At 40.7% G+C, this 23,720-nt stretch overlaps 2 protein-coding genes across 2 annotated transcripts; one reads left to right on the forward strand and one right to left on the reverse strand.

Moving 5' to 3' along the window:
- Positions 1-581: 581 nt before the first annotated feature.
- Positions 582-5,154, forward strand: LOC146494930 (keratin, type II cytoskeletal 8-like). The gene is made up of 9 exons (XM_085145906.1): positions 582-1,216; positions 2,555-2,763; positions 2,860-2,920; positions 3,032-3,127; positions 3,247-3,411; positions 3,500-3,625; positions 3,759-3,979; positions 4,096-4,154; positions 4,285-5,154. The coding sequence occupies exons 1-9, from the start codon at positions 704-706 to the stop codon at positions 4,500-4,502; spliced, it is 1,668 nt and encodes a 555-aa protein (XP_085002032.1). The 5' UTR covers positions 582-703; the 3' UTR covers positions 4,503-5,154.
- LOC146494931 (mitogen-activated protein kinase 14A) lies at positions 4,825-23,265 on the reverse strand. Its single transcript, XM_085145907.1, has 12 exons — positions 23,001-23,265; positions 21,423-21,552; positions 20,546-20,604; positions 17,829-17,940; positions 13,499-13,528; positions 10,888-10,935; positions 10,638-10,752; positions 10,447-10,518; positions 9,604-9,683; positions 9,370-9,448; positions 8,955-9,128; positions 4,825-8,741 (listed from the first exon to the last, which is right to left on the reverse strand). The coding sequence occupies exons 1-12, from the start codon at positions 23,132-23,134 to the stop codon at positions 8,680-8,682; spliced, it is 1,095 nt and encodes a 364-aa protein (XP_085002033.1). The 5' UTR covers positions 23,135-23,265; the 3' UTR covers positions 4,825-8,679.
- Positions 23,266-23,720: the final 455 nt, after the last annotated feature.

A 23,720-nucleotide genomic window follows, 5' to 3' on the forward strand; every position in this document is an offset into this window, starting at 1 on the left:
AGATTATTTAAATTTAAGGTTTTCCTGTGTATCTAAAAACATACCTGGAAGAATGTGCATTGCATTTTGACAAGCAAAAACTGGTTAAATTGCTTGCTGAAACATTTTCAGCGTAGTTAAAGGGCAATTTTACCCAACTTAATCCTATAGATCGTTTTATCTTAATTTCATGTCCACAATCCCAGTAAAATACAAAGATGTGCTCACACAGAGGATACAGAGAAAAAATGCTTTGAAAAAGTCAAAACTTTTGTTGAATCTCGCCAGAAGGTAAAAAGTAGATAAAAGAAAGGTGGCACAGTGAGTATGCAGGTCCCCACCCTATACACAGAACACCCCTAGCTAATCAACAAAAAGAGTCTTTGCCAAATGCCTTTCCTGCCCTCCCAGCTCTGGGTGTGTCAAGCCCAGATCGCTTTACAGGGGTGGCGCTATTACCTGTCTGACAGGCTGAGCCAATCTGCACTGCCTGCAAGCACACCTTTCAGGATCCAGGTAATAGGAGGAGGGTTGAGGGGAGGTGCAGAGGAGGCTGAGCTTACTGGGACCTCCTCCTCAGCTGGAGACAGATAAAAATCCATCGTAGACAGAGACAAGACACTTAGAGGGACTTGACCTTCCTCTTAGTGGGCTCCACTACTCTCCCAAACCTCTCTCTCTTTGCTTTTCTCTTTGAATCCTTCTTCTTAAGAAGAAACCAGCCATGTCGTCGACCAGGCCCACAACGGTTGTGCGGAACAGCTATAGTGGAAGACAAGCTGGTATTGGTGGTAGTTCCAGCCGTATGGGAGGAGGAGGAGGAGGAGGAGGAAGACGACAACAACAGAGTTTTTCCTCAAAATCTGTCAATCTAGGGGTGCTCAGATCAGGCATGGCTAGCGTTTATGGTGGTGGTGGTATTGGTAGTGTCAGTAGTTGTTCTTCTTATGGTGGCAGTGGTTTGGGTGTTGGTGGCGGTTTGGGTGGTGGCGGTTTGGGTGGTGGCGGTTTCGGTGATGGCGGTTTCGGCGGTTTCGGTGGTGGCGGTTTCGGTGGTGGCGGTTTCGGTGGTGGTGGTGGTCCAAGTTCAGTGCCTCTGATCACACAAGTCCAAGTAAACCAGAGCTTGCTGGCCCCCTATAACCTTGAGATCGACCCCAACATCCAGACTGTCCGCACCCAGGAGAAAGAGCAAATCAAGACTCTCAACAACCGCTTTGCTTCCTTCATTGACAAGGTAAGAGTTTCAAAAAAAAGTTTCAGGCCGTTTTATTCTTCTCAAGCAGGAGCTACTCTAGTTGCACTGAAAGCTTTGCACACTTCATTGAGAAGGTGAGTGGCACGTTTCCTATCTGATATTGAAAAAGGTTTTGTCTAGCTTTCATTTTAGTCTCACAACATGTCAGCAGAATGAAAATCCTGAAGCTGGTTTCTAAATTAACCTCAACATATTAGAAAAAGATGCAAAGGCAGGCTTTTGTTGAAAGGGCCCTTGAGCTCATTAAATATTATGCAACAGCTCAACTAAACCTGGAAATGCTAACTGAATGCTGATGAATGTTGAGAACTGCTGGGTGATTTGCTTAAAATTCACCCCTCAAACTAAGCAACATGATGCTCCTTAAAATTTCATTATGAGCACAGCCTGCAAGCTGTCTCTGTGTAGAGTGAAAGCATGGAAACAGTAGAGCGGTCATATCCAGTTACTGCTGCATTATCAGGTGAGAGGAGCGAGGGATCTGGTTATCACTTGTTCCCATGGCAGCAAGAAGTGACAGGCTTTTACTTTAAATTCTCCCACATGCAGTTTCATGTTTAATTAAAGAGGATGCATTGATGAGGGACCGTTTCTCTCAGGCAGTAATGGCAAAATCTCTAACCACACCCTGTATGAGAAAATGCTGAGTTAGCTCTTTCTGCGCGCTACGTGCCACACCTTATCTGTCTTCAAACAGGTAACCTGATCCCATCCTTTGAAGACTCCTTATTTCAAATTTCAAATAAAACGGTATATTACTGCAATAAAGCATCACAAAAACAATCATTAATAGCAGAAAAAAATGGCTTAGATGTTTAAAGAACATTTTTGTTTAGTATAATATATTAAACTAAAGTATAATGCGAATCGTACATTTGACATAACAGTTAATCTTAATCTTTAGGTGTGACACATTAATTGGTGAGGGTTGAGGCAGGCATGTTCAATCAGTGAAAGTATGCATCCTGGAGGCGAGGGAGCGCTGATGTCAAGTGGTTGGAGGAGGGTGTGGCACCTTAAAGACACACCCAGAAATTAACTTTTGGGCTCTACTGTTTAATCAAACAATGGTTGATCTTCTAAGTCTCACAAGCAAGCTCCACAGTGCAGTGTGTCTAGAACAGTCGTGCACTGTGAGGAATTTTAATATGGTCGTTGGCATTGTTTTGCCTGCAAGAGTTTTTAATGTGGGAAAGTTACACGTGATCCATGGACTGATGGATCTCCAGAGAAAAACAAGCAGGCATAGGACCTCAAGGCAAGTATTGCTATTCTATGACTGCAGATCTAAATTTGTCAAATTATATCACCATTTAGGTCCGCTTCCTGGAGCAGCAAAACAAAATGCTGGAGACCAAGTGGAACCTGCTGCAGGAGCAGACCACCACCCGCTCCAACATCGACGCCATGTTTGAAGCTTACATTGCCAACCTGCGCAGACAGCTGGACGGGCTGGGCAATGAGAAGATCAAGCTGGAGTCTGAGCTGAAAAACATGCAGGGACTGGTGGAGGACTTCAAGAACAAGTGAGTTCCCACGAGTCACAATGAACACATCAGCTGACTTCCAGTAGATGATGCCTGATTGTTTTCAGCTCATTTTTCTTGCAATTTTTGCGACAGATATGAAGATGAAATCAACAAGCGTGCTGGAGTCGAAAATGAATTTGTGCTCCTTAAGAAGGTGAGAATGGATGTGCCATTAAAAAGTTGTCATAATGATGATAGATGATGCATGAATTATCATTTCTGCAAGCGCCGTGACTAATGCAGTCTACTTTATCCTCCTTTACAGGATGTAGATGGAGCCTACATGAACAAAATTGAGTTAGAGGCCAAGGTTGATGCTCTTCAGGATGAAATTAACTTCCTCAGAGCTATCTATGAAGCTGTAAGAAAAAAAACCATTGAATAGCACTGTGGCACACACAGATGTGTTTATTTTGTACTATTTTTTTTTTAATCTTTCAGTTAAATTTTTTTTTAAAAGAACTTGTGTCTTGTTCACAGGAGCTTGCTGAGCTTCAGGGACAGATCAAGGACACTTCTGTCATTGTGGAGATGGACAACAGCCGCAGCCTGGATATGGACGCCATTGTGGCTGAAGTCAAGGCACAGTACGAGGACATCGCCAACAACAGCCGAGCGGAAGCTGAGAAATGGTACCAGTCCAAGGTAGGTAGAGAAAGTCTGCCAAGTCAAATAAAAGTGGATTGGTCTGTGGAATCTGCAATAACACTTGTTCTCAATCTGATTCCTTCAGTTCCAGGAGATGCAGGTCAGTGCAAACCAGGCAGGGGATGACCTTCGTAACACAAAGAGTGAGATTGCTGAGCTCAACCGCATGATTAGCCGCCTTCAGAATGAGATTGAGGCAGTCAAGGGACAGGTAATGCATGTTTCTGCATAGCTGATGAGATTATTTCTTACATATGTGTTAAACATAAATGCTTAACACATAGATACCATTGTGAATGAGAAATATCACATTTAAAGCTTCTGCTAATTTTCTAACCTCCCAGCGCAACAGCCTGGAGGCCCAGATTGCTGAGGCAGAGGAGCGTGGCGAGCTGGCTGTGAAGGACGCCAAGGCCCGCATCAAGGACCTGGAAGATGCCCTGCAGAGAGCCAAGCAGGACATGGCCCGCCAAGTCCGCGAGTACCAAGAGCTCATGAACGTCAAGCTGGCTCTGGACATTGAGATTGCCACCTACAGGAAACTGCTGGAAGGAGAGGAAATAAGGTAATAAATAAATAAATAAATAATCCTCTAAAACACAGGAGAAGCTAAATGAAGTTTTCATGGTGACAATGACATTACCAGCTCATCAAATTGTTACATTTTGTTCTTCTTTGTAGGATTGCCTCTGGTTTTCCAAAAGCAACCATCCATATGCAGACCTCAACCAGCAGCTCCGGTATGTATTAACATATACAGCATTTTGGGCTTTTTTGTTGTTGTTTGTTTTGTATCAGAGTTCCAAAGTTTTACCTAAAAAACGAAATTTAAAGCCTTTCTCCTGACAAATGTGTTCTTCTCCTCACCAGGTGGCGGCGGTGGCAGCGGCTTCGGCGGCATGGGCATGGGCGGTGGCGGCATGGGCATGGGCGGTGGCGGCATGGGCATGGGCGGTGGCGGCATGGGCATGGGCTACGGTAGCGGCATGGGCATGGGCTACGGTAGCGGCATGGGCGGCTTTGGCAGTGGCAGCAGCACCTCTAGCATCTCAAAATCAAGAGTCAGCCAATATTCCAGCCGCCGTTAACAGAACCAGTGGCAATCCAATCCATTTTTTCTTCTTCTCTTATTTTTCTTCTCCTCATCATGACCTCCATAAACCCCGCCCTGTCGTTCCCTGCATGCACAGAGCAACCTCAGAAACATATACGCTTGACAAGTCAAAGACAGCCGATCCATGTAATGGCACCACATGCCCAAAGAGAGTTAGAGACATTAAATCCAAATTCAAGCAGAAAGGTACAGAGATTGTTGTGAGCAGCAAAGATGTGAGTCAGTCCTTTCTTTCTTTGATCAGTCAGCCTGGCTGTCTTTTAGTTGTTGGATGTGCTGTTGTGCAGACAAGAGGATCCTTGTAGTGTCAGGACAGAGAATCCTTACAAAGCAACTACTATTGTATACAAAATGGCACCACAGGAAGTTTTCTAATATCTGTCATTTTGTTATGCAGTTTGACATCATCAAAAGCAGCCACATGAAACACTTTCATATTTCTTCTCCTATGTTAAGAGAAAAATGATTTCTCCACTGCAGTAAATAAATGGTGTTGTGATCATGCTTTACTTCTATTTTCACTCTGAATAATAAAAATGTTTTAAAAAGGATCAGGCTGACTGGAACTGCCAGGTTTATTGGGAATTTGTACCAACAAAACTGAAATAAATCTGTGTTCACATACATTTCCAGATCTTGTTCCTGTGAATTCTTACTATTGTAACATTTGAATGTCCCAAACTTTTAACTCATGGTTAGCTGTAGCTGAAACTGCCGAAATAATACGGTTGATATAACACAACACTAATGTAGTCAAGCAAATAATAGTAAAATAATGGAACATTATTTACATTACATTATACAAATGTAACTGGTTTGCTTAGTTATTATAGAGCAACACGGTGTTAATCTTCAGTTTAATTTTGAAGTGAAAAGTATTAATAAATAAGCAAACAAGTAGTATTTGTGGATAAGAAACTAGCAAACGGAAACCTCCAAGGCTAAAAATGCAGACACCGCACAAACACACACACACACACACACACACTAGATTCAATATTTCAAACCTGGATCATATTTAAATTCCACATTATATGACAGAAAAACCAAATATAACCAAATAAGTTTCCTTTATTGTCTTTATAGTGATCTAAAAATACCATCCATCCATTCGCTTCCGCTTATCCTTTTCAGAGTCGCAGGGGGGGGATCTAAAAATACAAAACAAAAAAATAATTCAGCCCTCAAAAGGCTCCTCAAAATGACAGAGCTGGAATTCTCTTTAATATAGGACATTGATATGCAGTGCAAATATGGAAGTGACTCTGTAGGCATAATTATATTGTTTCACTTATCCACCTGAATGTTTTTACTTTGCATACTGTATATCATGAGGGCACTTATTCAAGCCAATCGATTGTCTGGCACCATCTGGGACAGATACATGCTAGAAAGATATGTTAAAAACTTATTAAGCTACATTTTCGACAAATTTCGGGAAGCCCTGTGAATATGATATGCGGCCCACACCTATGACACGGCAGATATGTGTAAGCAGGTCTGCCAAAAGTTTGACTAAGGTGAGATGAATGCAACAAGCCCGTGCAGAACCGTGAAACAGGAGAGCACACAGGACTACGCTGGAGTGGTGATTGGGTGTGGCACGATAGATGTTTGTGTCTGCAGTAGATGCTTGTAAAATGGGGCTAAAAATCAGGAGCATCAGTAAAGCAGTCTGCAACAGTTCACAATATGAGTGATCCCCACAGTATCAGTACTGCACATTTGCTTTGTTCTTTATGTAAACTTTTTCTTGGCAGCAGCCAAGAAGATAAGGAGCCTTATGTTAACAAAGCTGCACTTTCTGATTGAAAGCAGTAAACAGGGCCCTCCACTACCTTCATTAAATGCTGGGCATTGCAGCTTAGCTCTGCTGCAGCACTGCAGCACATATTAGACTGATTGGAGTTTCCTCACTTTCCTATTTTTTTTTAACTGGGATATCTTGTGTGCCACAATTTCACTGCTTTCTTTTTATTATCAAGTTTTCAGCTTTATTGTGTGTATATTTTAGTACTTACACTGTAACTTCAAAAGAGATAAAACTGAAATAGTTTGGACTGTTGTGGGTTTTTTCATCCTTTTTTAATGTTCATGATTGAAGTTTTAAGAAACATTGTTGTTACTCTGAACCTCAGACTGTGGACTAAAGATGGAGGGAGCCCTCACCTTTTGAAATCTGCACTACCTGCACCTTTATAAGGAGGGAACAAATCAAAAATAAATCCATCTGTTTTAATTACACCAGTGCACACATTTGTCCTGATCTGAAAATAGGTGCATATCAAGCATATCACAGTCTGGCTCACAGCAAAGTTTTGTCTCTGGAGCGGCCAAGCACTCAGCTATAAACCAAAACAGAGCAAACTCATAAACTTCACTTTGTCTCATGCTACAGCAGAGAGACTGTCCTGAAAGCATTATAAAGAAAAATTGGGACATTATTGGGACAGGGTGGATGAACATAGATATTGTTGTGCTTTGAATAGTGCTACGGGCAAAAGCTACGTGGATGCGCATCATAGTGATGAATCAACCATAAGAGTATCAGGTATATAAACCTTTGGCTTTGAAACCAGAGGTGGGGATTAAGTCAGTCAACTCAAAATAAGAGAAGCACATGGATTTTTGCCCTTAAGGTCACCAGTTACCTTAGCTTCAATGAGTAAACTAAATAAAACAGTCATGAATATATCCTAGAAGTATTCCTACAGAATGTCAAACACATGCCCGATCATCACCATCAGAATTCCCTATGAAGGTAAGATCTGCTACTTCTTGTTCCAACTTGTTGAGTTGCTGTTATCCACCACGGCTGCAGTCTGCGACATCCTGCAGATGGATGACGATTCCCTGAAGAAACGTTACTTCCAAGGTTAGTTTGCTCAATCCTTATTGATCAATGAGGATGAGGTACATCAAGTAAGGTGGACTGCAGGTTGGGATGACCAGGAAATAAAGCTGCATCTAAATGTTTGGTTTTTTTAATGGCCTGCACAGTGAGTTGAGTTAACTGCTACTTTCAGCTCTTTGAATACAAGATTATTATTATTATTATTATTATTATTATTATTATTATTATGTGTAAGATATGAAGCCACCACTGAGTAACTTTGTTCTTCATACCTGTAATGCTATACTGCCCTCTACTGAAACTAAACTGAAACCACAATAGAAAACAGACAGTTTCTTTTATTTTTTAATTGAAATGGTTTTTTTTCTTGAATTAAGATGACAGAAGTAATAAAAAAACAAAGATAAACACAACAGTGTAAATGATTAGGATCATTATGAAATGAAGAGAGTAACATTGCACAATATACCCATATTTGTTGTGAATACATGACACAAAAACATACAGAAAGACAAATACGCCCATGTAAAGTGACTGTAACTAGCTTTTAACCATAAACCCCTGTACTTATGAACCTGATCTTGACTTTGTCACACACGTCTGTTCCCACTGACAATTCAGTGATAAGTAAAATAAAGTGTTATTAAATGTGAAAGGAGTCTTGGACTGAAATCTTCTAAACTCTTTGTTAATTAGCATTTCCTTTCCAAACACTCTGACACGGGGCGTGTCAGATAAAAACCTTGAATTAAAGCTATACTCAATAAAAAAAAAAAATTTCATCCTTACTGAAATGAGCAGACACCGCTTCAGCGTAACAAACAAATGTTGCAATGTTGTTATGTTAAGTATGAACGGCTTTTCCTGTACTTGTATTTTATTTTGTTTGCCTTTCATTCTAAATGTGGTTTAAGTTATTACAAACACCACAGGTCATTGAACAGATAATATCCACAAGCGCCAATTCCAACATAACATTTGTGCATTTCCTAAAGCTTACTTACATTTGAATCACAAATGCATTTTACGTGCAACCACACTTGCAAACACATTTGTTTTCATTGCATAGTGAAGGTACCAAAGTAATCCACAATGAAAGAATATTACTCTTATCGTTACTTCTTACAGACTCTAGTTTTCCTATTGTGCTGTAGAGGCCGCCATACAAAATAAAGCTGCCCTGTATTGAAATACATTGTAACTGCAAAACACATCAGATGCACCAAAAACACTTTTAAGATGTTATATGACAAATTTTCACTTTGTGCATATATTATACCTAAACAGTTGAAGGGATCTACATGGCTGTCATACTAGGGTGGTCAGGGTCAAAGGTCATGATCTCCATGTGGATCAGACCTGATTGGAAAGAAAGAAAGGAAAGCAGTGTTAAAAAAATATGACTGAAATTTGGATAGTATTAGAATTCTGTTCATTTTACACACACACACACACACACACACACACACACACACACACACACACACACACACACAGTACTCATAAATTATCTCATCACATGTTGGCAACGTTTCCATCATCTCCATTCTCCAACATAACACCTGCACTTACTCTTCCACTCGCCAATAGCGAGCTCCAGGCTCTCGAAGGAGTCGTCATAGGGCTCAGAGTCTGGTTCGCAGTCTGGGTCGTGATATTCAGCCACGTAGGGGTGGGACAATCCCTGCTTAGCTGTCAGCCTGGCCTCAGGATCCAGCAGCAACATCCCCTCCAACAGGTCTATAACTGGATGTATCAAGACACAAAATGCTTTAAAGCTGATTTTTTTTTAATTCAAAGATTCACTGCAGTAAAATCTACTCATCACACATGTAAAATGTGCGTCACGGGATTCAGCAGCCACGCTCTCCATATACACATACTTGAAATATCTGGTTTGAGCTTTAATCTAAGCGGAGTGTGAGGGAACATCTTTGTAAAGAAAACTATTCAAGATTTCAGATATGAATAAAATAAAGTAGCCCACCATTGTCATCCAAGCCTGGAAAAGCTTCCTTGAAGTTTTTCTTCTTTTGTGGAGGGAGACCTCGCACATATGATTGTGCCTGAAACACACATTTGTTTCCATGTTAGAGCTTTATAAAACAGAAAAGATCAGCAGCATCAGCCAAACTAAAATCTCTGCACGCAGACAAAGCCCTTCCAGAAACAACTGTTGCAGCTCCACAGCCTTTTAAAAACACCAGACTGCAAAACTCACATCTTTACTCTGCATCTTCTGCACCAGGGAGGAATCTGGAGTCCCTGTTAGACGGAGGATCTTCTTCAGCTGATCGATACCTGAACAAGCTCGTTAAGAAAGGCTGAGAATATTCAACAGCACGAGGTAGATCTGTTGGCAGAGTATGCTTGCCAGCATTAGCTGAAAGCACTCTCAAATAAATACGGCTTCAAAACACTAACATGGTGCTAGTGAAGCTTTAAAATACAAAGTCCAAAACGAATGGTCAATAGCACAACGGCCGCATCCATCCTTTATGTACAGTAGATCATTTATCTATGGTAAAAACCCAGTTACCTTAAAGACTTCCTATTGTGTCCAGTTCTCTGGGAGCTTTTCATTAAAATGTTTAAGGTAAGTATTAAAGCTTGCTATGTTCTTAGAAGGGAGGCCAGATTTCATCATCACATACTCAAGAGTTCAGTGCTGTCCTACCTCAAAAAAGACTGTTAAAAAAATATATCTTTGTTGTTTCCGTCTTGTCTTTTCTTCCCTTATCATTATTATTATTATTACTACCTTATTAAAAGTTTTAGCATTGCACTTGAGTGATGGATTTAGTAGATAGAAAACTGACTAAATATTCCTGCAAACATCACCAACTCTTGAGTCAAGATTGGGGAAATGACATAATATAGACGTAGATTTTAGCGATAACCTACTCTCAGCTTTCTGGTCATCGAGACACCAGGAATAACAAACTTTTACAGTGCTTCACCTGACTTTTTTTTATTTCCTTAACATTCAAATAAAAAGAAATCATGCTGGGTTGTGTCTCCCATAACTGAGCATACAGAGTTTCATTAAAATGTGTGTGGATACTGTCCTGTCCTCGGAAAAGCACCTGGCCAGTGATCATTTCAGCCAGTATACAGGCAGCTGACCAGACATCCACTGCAGAGGAGAAGAGTTCAAAAAAGGACCTGAGTATTAGCACATTGTAGCATGTTGCAACAGTCTGTTTATATCTTAAACAAATAACTATTTGCTTTGAAGGTAAACAACATTATTACCTGTCTGGCTGTAGTGCATCCAGTTAAATATGACCTCTGGTGCTCGGTACCACCGTGTTACAACGTAACCAGTCATTTCACTCTCTGTATGTCTTGCCAGGCCAAAATCCAGAATCTGAGATCAAAGATATTTTGTTGCATCTTCATCTACAGTTAAAATGAAATGCTTTGCCTATTTTAAGCATGAATGAGAGGATGGTAAAATTATTTAAAGATCAAAAATCTAACTGCTACATTTCTTTCATCTTACCTTTAATTCACAGTTCTCATTCACAGCGAGATTACCAGGCTTCAGATCCTACAAGACATTAAGTCATTAAGTCAGTGTATTACAACCTTAGAAAAATGAGCAGTTAATACAAAAAATAATACAGAAAAACCCAAACAGTTCAACATGTTGGGAAATAACACTCTGAATGGCTTCTTTACTTAGAGATAAAGGAATGTTTGCATCCTTTTTGGGTATTTCTCTCATTTCTCTAAGATATAACTCTTTGTTTCCTCCATTGGCCTGTTGTGACCTGGAAATCAGTCAAGTCGGTGTGTGATCATTAAAGATGTTCAAAGAGAAGGCAAATGTTAAGGAGGAGCTTTAAAAAAGGATGCACAGGGATGGGAAAGAGGCCATGTTTGTATCAGGTAATGTTTCTTCTGTTTAGTGGGTCATTCCAAGAACTGTGTACAACTTGTACTTACAGTTTTACCTTAATGCTGGTAAAAAGCAATGACATCTCAGAATTGTCCACTTTTCATTTTCAGGCATGTGGAAGAAAATAATTTCTGAAACACTGTCAAAACACAGAGCTCTCAGGACGATGTTTTTAAATGTAAACACAAAAACCGATCACATGTTGCCTTGCAAGACTATTTGCATGAAATGAGTTACTAATCCCTCTTTTATTACTCTTAATTATTTTGCTCCATTTATTTGTATGTAAACACAATTGTACATTGATACTTTGGGTTAGGTAGCTTCATTTTTAATGCCTTTGAGCATATTTTAAAATGAACCTGAATTATTAGTTCCTCAAAGACAGTAGGCCTCAAAAATGAAAAACGTGCATTTTCTTTCAGTCTGGCATGAAAGTTGAATGACAATGGCAAAATAGTATTTTTCCTCATTTTAAGTCTAAGAATTTCATGTTAAAAAAATATTAATACAATCCAACTTTATCTATCCATCCATTCGCTTCCGCTTAACCTATCCAGGATCGTGGAGCGCTGGAGCCTATGCCAACTGTCATAGGGCGAGAGGCAGGGTACACCCTGGAGAGGTTGCCAGTCTGTTGCAGGGCTAACACATAGAGACAACCATTCGCACACACTCATTAACTCATAGATTCACACCTATGGGCAATTTAGATTGACCAATTAACCTATCCCCACTAACTGCATGTCTCTGGACTGTGGGAGGAAGCCGAAGTACCCGGGGAGAACACGGGCAGAACATGCAAACTGCACACAGAAAGACCCCAGTCTGATGGTGGAATTGAACTTGGGACCTTCTTGCTGTGCAGCAACAGTGCTAACCACCGTGCTGATCCAACTTAATACCATTCAGAAATTTCGACTGGTTATCTTTTTTTAATGTGAAGTTTGTGCTCTAATGCCATTATCTATGTCTAAACTCTGGACTGTAGCTTTAAGGCTAACTGTGCCTGTGTGACAAAGTATAAATATGCCAAAATCACTTCACTGGACCATTTTCAGAAACATAAAGTCTCATTTTACCCAATGTACCCAATGTAAATGCAAAATTGAGGACTGGAGTCAACTGAAGTAGATCAGTGTGAAAAGGGTTACTAAGCTCTTCTTGAAACTATTTTCACACATGCACTCCAGCCCTAAACTTTTCTACACTTTACCCAACCCGATAGCACAGTAATTGTCCAGTCCTGCAGTGTGATAGAAGGGGTAACTGTGAAAAATATCTGGATCTACCAGTGGAGAATACTTTGAAACATCCAAGGAGATGCAGGCCACTGTCATCTCAGTAAAGAGTTCTGAAAGATCTGAAAATAGGTTAGGAATTGTCATGAAGTCTACTCCCATGCGACTTTTTAAAATATTTTTTGATTCAGACACTGCTGTCAATAAAAATGAGGTGTAATGTGTTAAAAACAAGTAGAAAGGCTGAGTTTTTAGACCACATACTACATGGGTGCTAACACTATGAGCAATATGTCTGTGAAGGTTCTCAGTCATCCAGGTCATCGTAGTCAAAGGAGCTTGCAAAGAAAAGCGTCTGGACTTCTTTAAGTAACTTAAAGAAGTCCAGACGCTTTTCTTTGCAAGCTCCTTTGACAACACTATGAGCAATGAGTCCTAAGTTTCATTATGCGGGCTGCAGGTTTCTGTCCTCTTTGCTAAAAAAAGAAACAAAACAAAAACAAAAAAAAACAATGACACTGACCCAGGTAAGGTAGTTTCTGCTGAATATTTCCAATCTGTATGCTTAGCTTAGCATACAGACCTAAACTGTTAGCTAGCTCAAACGTCATACTGGTCCAACATGAAGGTAAAAAAGTAGATTTCCCAAAATGCCAAACTATTCTTCTAACGGCACTTTAGAGGCAAACATGATTCTGAGTGAGAATGCTGTAAGTCTGGTAACATTTGTAATGATAACAGCAAATCCTTATTTGCCTACTATCATGTTTTATGTTGTTAATACTCCTAGACTGTAGGGGGAGCTAGAGAGCCAGAGGGCGTTACCTCGGAGTAGACTGTGATGGCGAAGCTTTGTTTACATGTGAACCACAGTTCGATAAAATACCTCTCTTCAAGTAATGGTGTCATTCTTGAGAACCCACGACAACGTAAAGAAACAAGACAACATTCAGTAATGTTCATATACCCACCCGATGAATGATTCCTGCAGAGTGAATGTACTGTGAAGAAAGAGAAGAAACAGTTTACACCCACAGTATAACACAGCATGTGTCATGTTTAATATAGCAGGCAGTTGCACAGGTTTACTACTCTGTAAACAAAGCCTCCCCCCGCACCCGCAAACCCAGTTGCTGTGATGTCACAGAAGCACTGATAACAAGGAGAAAACATCTTGCGATCAAAGATTCTGGCAGTTAAAGTCAAAGACACAAAGCTGGCATTGTTTCCCCCTTTGAAACCAGAATTCCATACAGTATCCTGGTTACACATTGATGAGCATTACATGAGAAGCATACGTAAAGCTTACTCACTCTAGCATCCATTAACTGAATAGGCTGGGTGTGCTCTGAGTGTTTAAAATAAACACAGTTTATTTAAATACAGTGGGGCAAAAAAGTATTTAGTCAGCCACCGATTGTGCAAGTTCCCCCACTTAAAATGATGACAGAGGTCAGTAATTTGCACCAGAGGTACACTTCAACTGTGAGAGACAGAATGTGAAAAAAAAATCCATGAATTCACATGGTAGGATTTGTAAAGAATTTATTCGTAAATCAGGGTGGAAAATAAGTATTTGGTCAATAACAAAAATACAACTCAATACTTTGTAACATAACCTTTGTTGGCAATAACAGAGGTCAAACGTTTACTATAGGTCTTTACCAGGTTTGCACATACAGTAGCTGGTATTTTGGCCCATTCCTCCATGCAGATCTTCTCAAGAGCAGTGATGTTTTGGGGCTGTCGCCGAGCAACACGGACTTTCAACTCCCGCCACAGATTTTCTATGGGGTTGAGGTCTGGAGACTGGCTAGGCCACTCCAGGACTTTCAAATGCTTCTTACGGAGCCACTCCTTTGTTGCCCGGGCGGTGTGTTTTGGATCATTGTCATGTTGGAAGACCCAGCCTCGTTTCATCTTCAAAGTTCTCACTGATGGAAGGAGGTTTTGGCTCAAAATCTCACGATACTTGGCCCCATTCATTCTGTCCTTAACACGGATCAGTCGTCCTGTCCCCTTGGCAGAAAAACAGCCCATAGCATGATGTTTCCACCCCCATGCTTCACAGTAGGTATGGTGTTCTTGGGATGCAACTCAGTATTCTTCTTCCTCCAAACACGACGAGTTGAGTTTATACCAAAAAGTTCTACTTTGGTTTCATCTGACCACATGACATTCTCCCAATCCTCTGCTGTATCATCCATGTGCTCTCTGGCAAACTTCAGACGGGCCTGGACATGCACTGGCTTCAGCAGCGGAACACGTCTGGCACTGCGGGATTTGATTCCCTGCCGTTGTAGTGTGTTACTGATGGTGACCTTTGTTACTTTGGTCCCAGCTCTCTGCAGGTCATTCACCAGGTCCCCCCGTGTGGTTCTGGGATCTTTGCTCACCGTTCTCATGATCATTTTGACCCCACGGGATGAGATCTTGCGTGGAGCCCCAGATCGAGGGAGATTAATCAGTGGTCTTGTATGTCTTCCATTTTCTGATGATTGCTCCCACAGTTGATTTTTTCACACCAAGCTGCTTGCCTATTGTAGATTCACTCTTCCCAGTCTGGTGCAGGTCTACAATTCTTTTCCTGGTGTCCTTCGAAAGCTCTTTGGTCTTGGCCATGGCGGAGTTTGGAGTCTGACTGGTTGAGGCTGTGGACAGGTGTCTTTTATACAGATGATGAGGTCAAACAGGTGCCATTCATACAGGTAACGAGTGGGGGACAGAAAAGCTTCTTACAGAAGACGTTACAGGTCTGTGAGAGCCAGGGATTTTCCTTGTTTCAGGTGACCAAATACTTATTTTCCACCCTGATTTACGAATAAATTCTTTACAAATCCTACCATGTGAATTCATGGATTTTTTTTCACATTCTGTCTCTCACAGTTGAAGTGTACCTCTGGTGCAAATTACTGACCTCTGTCATCATTTTAAGTGGGGGAACTTGCACAATCGGTGGCTGACTAAATACTTTTTTGCCCCACTGTAATTTAAATAATATAGACTAAATTTAGAACAACTTAGTAAGTCCAGAGAACTGATTCCCCAATCTTAATTTGCAAGATTTATTTCAGTTTGTGTCGCAAATAATAAAGATTTAACAAAGGTTTAACAAATATGCCAGACACCATATTTATATACAGTCCTCCATTTTCAGTGGTGATTGGAAAGTTTTCTGACAAGTAGTTCATGGCCAGGTGAGGCCGATTAAGCAGATAAAAGGTCTGGATTTGATTTGGTAGCTGTTCACTGGACTTAGGCTGAACACAGTAAACCTGTCAGAGAAACATCGAAAACCAACAATCTGGTTCATTCTTAAAACGTAGGAAACCACTCAGCTCAGTGACAGCAAACGGCCCGAGAGGACGATGACAACCACGGTCTGAAGACGTAGAGACTGGTCATGTTTCTCAGTAAATATCTGAGAATACAGACTTGAGTGAATCCATTCATTTCGTCATGTTAGGAAGCTGTCTTTCTTTTTCACTCTGCATGTTTCACCTTGTGCTGCTGCTGCAGTCTTTTATTACTTTAAAGCATTCAGTTCAGACTTGTTACTTGCTGACTGTGGCACAGTGGTGCAGCGGTTAGCACTATCGCCTCACGACAAGAAGATTCATGCTTTAAACTGGAGCTTACACATCCTCTCTGTGCTTGTGTGAATTTCCTGCAGGGACTCTGGGTTAATCCGACAGATCTCAGACATGCATGCTGGTCTAATTAGCAATTCTAAATTGGCCGTGGATCTGAGGCAGATAGAGTGTTTGAAGTGTTTAGCCTAAAGCTCTTTGACTGGAAAGAAGTACTAGAAAAGCAATATATAAATGTCAGTCTATTCTATTCCATATACTCTAAGATCCAGCAATTAATTCTTGTCCTCTGTGAGCGACACGAGTCTGAAACCTCTCCATCGACCAAAAATTATGCAACGTATCAGAGTCCAACTGTAGTGTCAAGCGGACATCCTGGTTTTCCTTTTGATGCCACATTTTGGGGGGTTGGTGTAACAGACCACATCGACTTTCGTTTAAAAATCATGAGCATTGCAGCTTCCACATTTCATGGCTACAAGGGAGGTTAGCTGATGGTTTCTTCAACCTTAGGTTCTTATCTTCAGTAGTATTTCAGCTTGTACAGTAATTTTAACTCTTTCAAAACAAACTTTTATACAATGTCTCTTATAGTGGACAGCAGAACTTACTAACTCCTATTTGTGAGTGAGACAGATGTATAGCCGTCTGGGGATGATGTTGAGGAGGGCCAGAGCAAGAAGGTGAAAGCTCAAAGGACAAACCAGCTTTCAGGGAGACTGAGCAGGGATAAAGTGACTGCACCCAGTGCCCATTGTGGATGAGAAGCAACTTGTGAGCAGGGACAAGAAAACAGAACAACGCTAGCAACAACCACAATGACCGCAGGCAGTCTGATTACATCAGGCAGTAGTTATGCAACCACGTTGCCTGGTTAATTAAATAATAATAATAATAATAATAATAATAATAGTTCTTCAAGATTTGGCAGTCGATCAAAGTAACCAATCGTCTTAACGTCCTTGATAAGGGTAAAAAGAATAATGTCTGCAGGGGAGTCAAACTTACTGCTGTCAGGTGAAGTTATGGAGGAGTAGCAGGGTGAAAGCTGTACCTCCCCTTTCTTTATCAATTCAATGTTAAACTTACTATAATTGAGTTTTTAACATGAAAACAGAATAACACTGCTTGCAACTAGCAAAACACTAATTAGACAATTGGCTTTTAAAAAAGTCACAGCATACAAACCACAGGGAGGCGCTCATCTCTGAAAGCTCATATGTTCACATCTATGGCATGACTTGGATCCAGATATACTGGATCCAAGTCATGCCAGTATACAAGTCACTCTTGTATGCTTTTCATACAGGTTTCACACAAGACAGATACAAACTTTATAAGATTTATATATATATTTTCCATATGGGTAGGCCGTCTATCAAAGTAACAAATGAGACTGATGCCTCTGATGAAGGAGAAAAAATCAGATGTGGAAATAGCCATTTTCAACCTGCCGTCATGATTTTACTAAGAATTGACGTCAGCATGGAAAGAAGTGCACCTCAAAAAGGAGCACCTCACAGCTCACCTTTCCACAAGGGTTACACAACACTGGCACTGTCACTGCTTTCATCCCTCGCTGCTTAACTGAGAGCGAGATGACGCTCCAGCAAACACTTTCAGCTCAATGTATCACACTTAAACAGCCTCCCGACTGAGAAAATGTTATAGTCTTCATTAAGCCACTGATAATAATCAAGGAAGCACTCACCTTCAAGCCTCTTAGAAGCTGGTAGAACAGGTATGTGACGATGCGATTGCTTAATCTCTTGGTCTTCATAATGTGGCCCAGATCCTGGGCTACGAAGGGCATTACCATATAACTAGAGGGAAAAGAACAAGAGTGAGAGGCCAGCAGCGGTTTACAAACAGACTAACACACAGACAATGTAAACCAGCATGTGGGGGGAGTGACACATTTACCACTGTGTCGCGCCCCCTCTTCCTGAAACAAATGTGTTTAGAAATGTGGAAACTGAAATGAACAGCAGTGACTTTGCAAAGTGAAATGTTTTTAAATTTTCCTGGCACTGTTTGCTGTGATGGGTTTTAGTCTCATAATTTTTTTTCGTTTCAGTTCATGCTTGGATGTTACTGTTATCTCGTGACCTCAGGATCTGTGCCTTTTGCCCACCTTCGTCCTGTCTCTGAGTGAGTGTCTTTGTCCCCCTGTGTATGCTGTATAGTCATAGCCTTCATGTCCCAGTGTTTGCTGTGTTTTGGTTATTCCCTGTCTGTGGCGGGGCACAGTCCGCAGTGTCGCTGCAGGGAGATGGATGCACCTCGCCGGCATAAAAGGCTGCGCTATCTGTCAGAATGATGTTGTTGTTGTGGTGTATGTGTCAGCTGTGAGCTGTGGAGCTGTAGCAGAGTGTGTGAACAGCAAGCAGAAGGGAAAAAAAAGTGTGAAATGCTCAAAAGCATGAAAGTGTGGTCATCGGGTCTGTTGTGGTATTGCTACGCTGTCACTCTTAGCAGGTTTTCTCTTGTCTGTTCATCAGACAGACAGACAGACAGCAGTCAGTAAACAGGTGCTGTCAGTTAAATGTAGTGAGATTTGGAACAGTACTGCAGCTCTAACTCATGTGTGTATGTTATATGTTTTTATTTATTTGTTGTTTTACATTTCATTGTATTATGTTGTGTATTTTTTGTCGAGACTACATTGTTGTACATTGTCTTATGGTTTGCTCAAATTTTTATTTATTGTTTTTGAGATGAAAGGAAGCCTCCTGGCTAAGTCTGGCATATTTACATTGATACATGTTCAATAATACGCAAAGTTTTTAAGCAGAGGTTTGCTCTCTGTTCATTGTCCTGCATTCATTATCTTCACCTGTCGCTGACGGCTTTCAGCTGCGTCTTCTCTTTTGCATCAACTTTGGCCATTGGCTGCTTTTTCACATATTTTCAGTCCAGTCCTTATAAGTGACTGGACTGAAAATGAGCACAAAAGCAGAGGAATGCTTTTTTGTTTGTTAAGTCACTTAACACTGACCTATGAGTCATTCAGGCATTAAAAAAAAGTCACCTATCTCAAACCAGGATGAATTAGTATTGTGTCTACACATAACAGACAACTGAGCAAAGAACTCGTTTTAAATTGTTATAGGAACTAGCAGGCTGTCACAAAGTGCATTATATACTCTAATGTTTTAGTTGAGCCAAGTTGGCTTACACAGTTTAACAGGCATAAAATAGTATTTCTGCACTCACATTCCCAAAGAGCCTTTAGCTGAAATCCTGACATGATGTGCAGTAAGTCCTTAAAGTTTTGAGGAAACTGAACAAGTGGAGGACAAAGGACAAAGTATCTGAAAGCGATGTTGTAGGGAAAAAAACACCAGCAAAGACCTGACACAGTACCTAAGAGATGGTGTTATTTAAATTGATGGACTAGAGCACTGTGAGGGATCATTTTGACAGAGAGCAGAACGAAAGGCAGCCAGTGTACAAAGAAGAGCTTTGAATGCCCTTCAAGAAGCCTGGAGAACTATTCCTGAAGACGACTAAAAGAAAGCTTATCTAAGAAAGGTCAGGCTGTAAATGCTGAGTTATTTTCATGTCTGTTGCTTAATAGGCCCATGCTCTGATTTCCTCTACACAGCTGTACCTGCTTTAAATCTGCTTCTGTCTGAGAGCCTGAAGATCCTGGCCATTTAATATTATTTTTCCAGTCCCATCCTTGCATACTGAGAAGTACCCACACTCTCTGAATGATATTATGTACTGTAGATGATGAAACACACAAATTGATAGCAAAATACACTGAAGGACATTTTCTTAAACTGTTGAAGTTGCGTCTTACACAGTTTGTCACGATGGTGAAGCCCTTTCCAATCTTTACTCCTGACAGACTTGCACTCTTTGGGATTTTTTTAACACAGTTGTGTTACTGACCTGTTGCCACGACAGTGTCATGGCAACAGGTCAGTATGTTTTTAACGTTATAGATACATACTTTGCTGAAATGTGTTGCTAGTGTCAAAATCAGGTAATTCTTTCTTTTTACATGCATCAGGTCCCAATCAGCCCAAATAGCAAAGAGAAATTAAAGATGCATGTCATGAAAGAGTTCGGGTCTTAGGAGGTTAATAATCAAAATTACTTACTTTTAGCATCTGATATATTGTGTTTGTATTATTTTGGGTTTAAAACACAGGGTTTTTAAGTCACTGCATTCTGTTTTTGTTCAAATCAACAGAGCTGAATAGCGCATTTGAAGCTTTTTACATGTGGAGACACAGTTGGACAACTGCTAAAAAGACAGGCAAAACAAACAAGAATCAGCTTGCTCTCACACTAGCGTTTTTGAACTTTTCACACATCCATGTACACATACACGTACATGCACGCGCACACATGCATGCGGGGTCTCAACAAGTTGCAACAACTAGTGGGAGAATGCTGCTACTACTTTCAACTTACAAGGTTTGGAATTTCTCCAGTGTGGGGTCAGGTGTGAAGACATTAAGAAGGCAGATCACCTTTAAAGAAAAACACAGTGAGGAAATTAGTAAAACACCAATGGCTTAAGAACAGACTTACAGTGTATGAAACACTTCAGGAGCTCTATATTTGTCAGGGGATCACATACAGTTCAGTGTTAGCAGTAGGACAGGTAGTAAAATCTACTAGTTCTGGGTTTTGTGACTTTGTGACTCCTGTTTTCAAAGCTGTAAATAAAAGTAACATCTTTGTTACAATGAGTCATTGAACATCAAAGGGATCCAACTTTGAACATCTTTGCACTATCTAAAAATAAAGTGTGATGGTTAGAAATTGTTAAAAAAAAGAAGAAGCTTGAATTAAAAACAACAACAAGTGATTCACATTTTTAAACATGTTTCCACATGTCAATGGAAGCAAAGCTGAAACTCATTTAAATGTTTTTCAAGGAAAATACTGAGCGATGAGGGTTCCACCAATATACAACAGTCTCAGCTCATCAAGGCCCACTGATGAGATTATGGGGCTTTTGTTGAAGGGTCAACAAAGTGTGCTTATCCTCAAAATTGACCTTTTTTTCCAGACAGGAGAAAAAAGAGCAAAGGTTATAATTAACTCATGTGTATCTTTCCCAACAGAGTCACTTTGACAGCACTAATTTGATATACTAGAGTTCTTCTAATGTCATTCAAATTACAAATTTGCAGCTTAGAAAAATGACAAATTCAGATGTTTCTGTCATGCTAGAGTCTGACCTTGCTGTTTGAGTAAGGATTAAGCATAAGCACCTACTGTATGACAGGGATTATAATGCTTCATGTTAATAAATCATCTTATTTTCATTGACTTTTCTTACATTTTCATGCTGTATGTGGCGGAGCAGCCTGAGCTCTCTGTAGGCCCGCGTGGCGTGGATGAGGGACTGAAAAGGCCGGTAGAGCTTCTTGATGGCCACCTTCTCCTTGGTCTTCTGGTCGATGGCAGAGCTAAATGTGACCAACCACAGACTCAGTGATTGAAAACACAGTGGCCATTGTAATCTAGCACTGCTATTAATCTGTACTAATTTTGGCGCTGAATATTCTAATCTAATCTAAAAAAAATCAGTGAGCTGATAAAGTCATTGAACTAATAGAGTCATACATTGACACAACAACAAATACAATACATATATTTCACATGGCTGACCAATCCATTCATTAACTAAACACTGATAAGTATTGCTGCTGTTCGGAAATGTGCTCTGAATGAGCCATGAAAATTTCCCAAACATAGAGATGAATGTTTGGTCCATATGTTGCCCATATTTGCAGTTTCCTATGCAGGACATCTGGTTTTGACTGAGTGTGGTTGCCTCAAATCCATTGCAGGTCTGCCTTATATATGCCAGCGGTCGGGTGTGTTGGGATATTTGGGCCACATGTGGTCCAAATAACACTTACCAGCGCTGTACTGCACCGTAAATGCCTAAAAAATAACCCAGAATAAATCCAACCCTAACATAACTATCTTGTTTCATAATGTTACCTTATGTTACATTACATTATGTTATTTTACATTAGGTTATCTTACATCAGGTCATGTTACGTAATGCAACATTACATTGTTACGATGCATTGCATTAGCTTACATTATGTTATGTTGCCTTTGATTATGTGACCTATTTATCTGTAAAGCCAGAAATGCAGCGTTCGAAAAGTATTCACGTATTCTGCAACACTAAACAAAATCTTTATGATAATATCAGTAATATGATTCTGTCTGTCAGTAGCTTATCATTAGGTAGCGCCACGTCTGGGATATCCTGGATTCCTGCAGGCTGGGTTCTTCTGTGTTAGTGGAGAGATTCTTGTCATATCAGAGAACCTGCACTGACTTGCTGAGTGGCCTCAGGGGGACAATTGTGTTTCTGTTAACAGATGAGAAAGCCAGCTAGACCCATTCAGGGAGCGAAACGAAATTCCAAGAAATTCAGAAACCTTAGTGAAAAACATTTCAAGACGATCATTTAAATATATTCAGACTAAGCAGAGAGAAATGAAGCCACACTAAGCTGTTTTTAAAACGCAACATTACCTAATGGAAAATCATAATATTACCACACACTTTAACATGTTTACCAGTTTTCCAAATCCTTTATGATTGTTGGAGTTGGGTCTTTTTGTTATTTTTGTTGTTGTTGTTTTTACATTTTGTGTTTAAAAACGTTATAATAAATACTTCCCTAGAGGGGATGAATTCCTTGTTGGTACTAAACCACGTCAAGTAATAGTTTAATATGTTTAGCCTTTTATTGCAGTTTTAAACTTAATCGTAGGCCACCAAAAGACCAACAAAAACACAACAAAAGCAACTTTATAGTTTTCTGTACACAGTAGGGAAAGGAGCGATACAAATTATGTCTGCACTGTCGCCATCGCCCGGGTAAACTCACCACACTGTCCCGTAAGCTCCGGAGCCGATGGCCTGCAGGTTCGCGTATCTATGCGGGACGTCCCACGTCGTTTTCTGGATCTCCATTCTGTGGAAACCCGGTCTCACCGGGGAATCCTTCACTGGAGACTCCATGGCGCTGTTTTGTTTTGTTTTCCAGTCGGGTTTTGACCAAGAAAGTTCTTTACGGCCTCGGTCTTGCAACCTGACAGGTGAGCTCTAGGGTAGGATCCACATAGAGACACGCCCACGCGTTCTAGTAGCCTGCCCCCGGTCACGTGAGCAGCTGAATCGAGGGTTATCGGCTCGTCCCTGACCTGTGTTGCCAACTTAGCGACTTTGTCGCTATATTTAGCGAGTTTTCAGACCCCCTTAGCGACTTTTTTTTTCTAAAAAGCGACTAGAGACAAATCTGGCGACTTTTTCTGGTATTATTGGAGACTTATTTATGACGTCTTTTTGACGTGAAAGCGCGTATCGCTCTTACTCTCAACAAGCAGCGGTGCTGCCGTGGGCACCTCGCCCGTGCCAAAGCGCTCACGGGCGGAGGATAGTCCTCCCCAAGCTAAAGGAGATGTTCCCACCTATGCGTCCAAACGGCAAATGAATCGCGCATGAGCGAAGCCGCTGCTCCCGCACTGACTGTAACGCAGTCAATTCTTCTTTTACTGTTATGCTGTTTTGTGGATCACAAGGTTTAAAACTACTTATAAACACACAC

Source organism: Neolamprologus multifasciatus, chromosome 20 (assembly GCF_963576455.1).
Source record: "Neolamprologus multifasciatus chromosome 20, fNeoMul1.2, whole genome shotgun sequence".
Classification (NCBI taxonomy): domain Eukaryota; kingdom Metazoa; phylum Chordata; class Actinopteri; order Cichliformes; family Cichlidae; genus Neolamprologus; species Neolamprologus multifasciatus.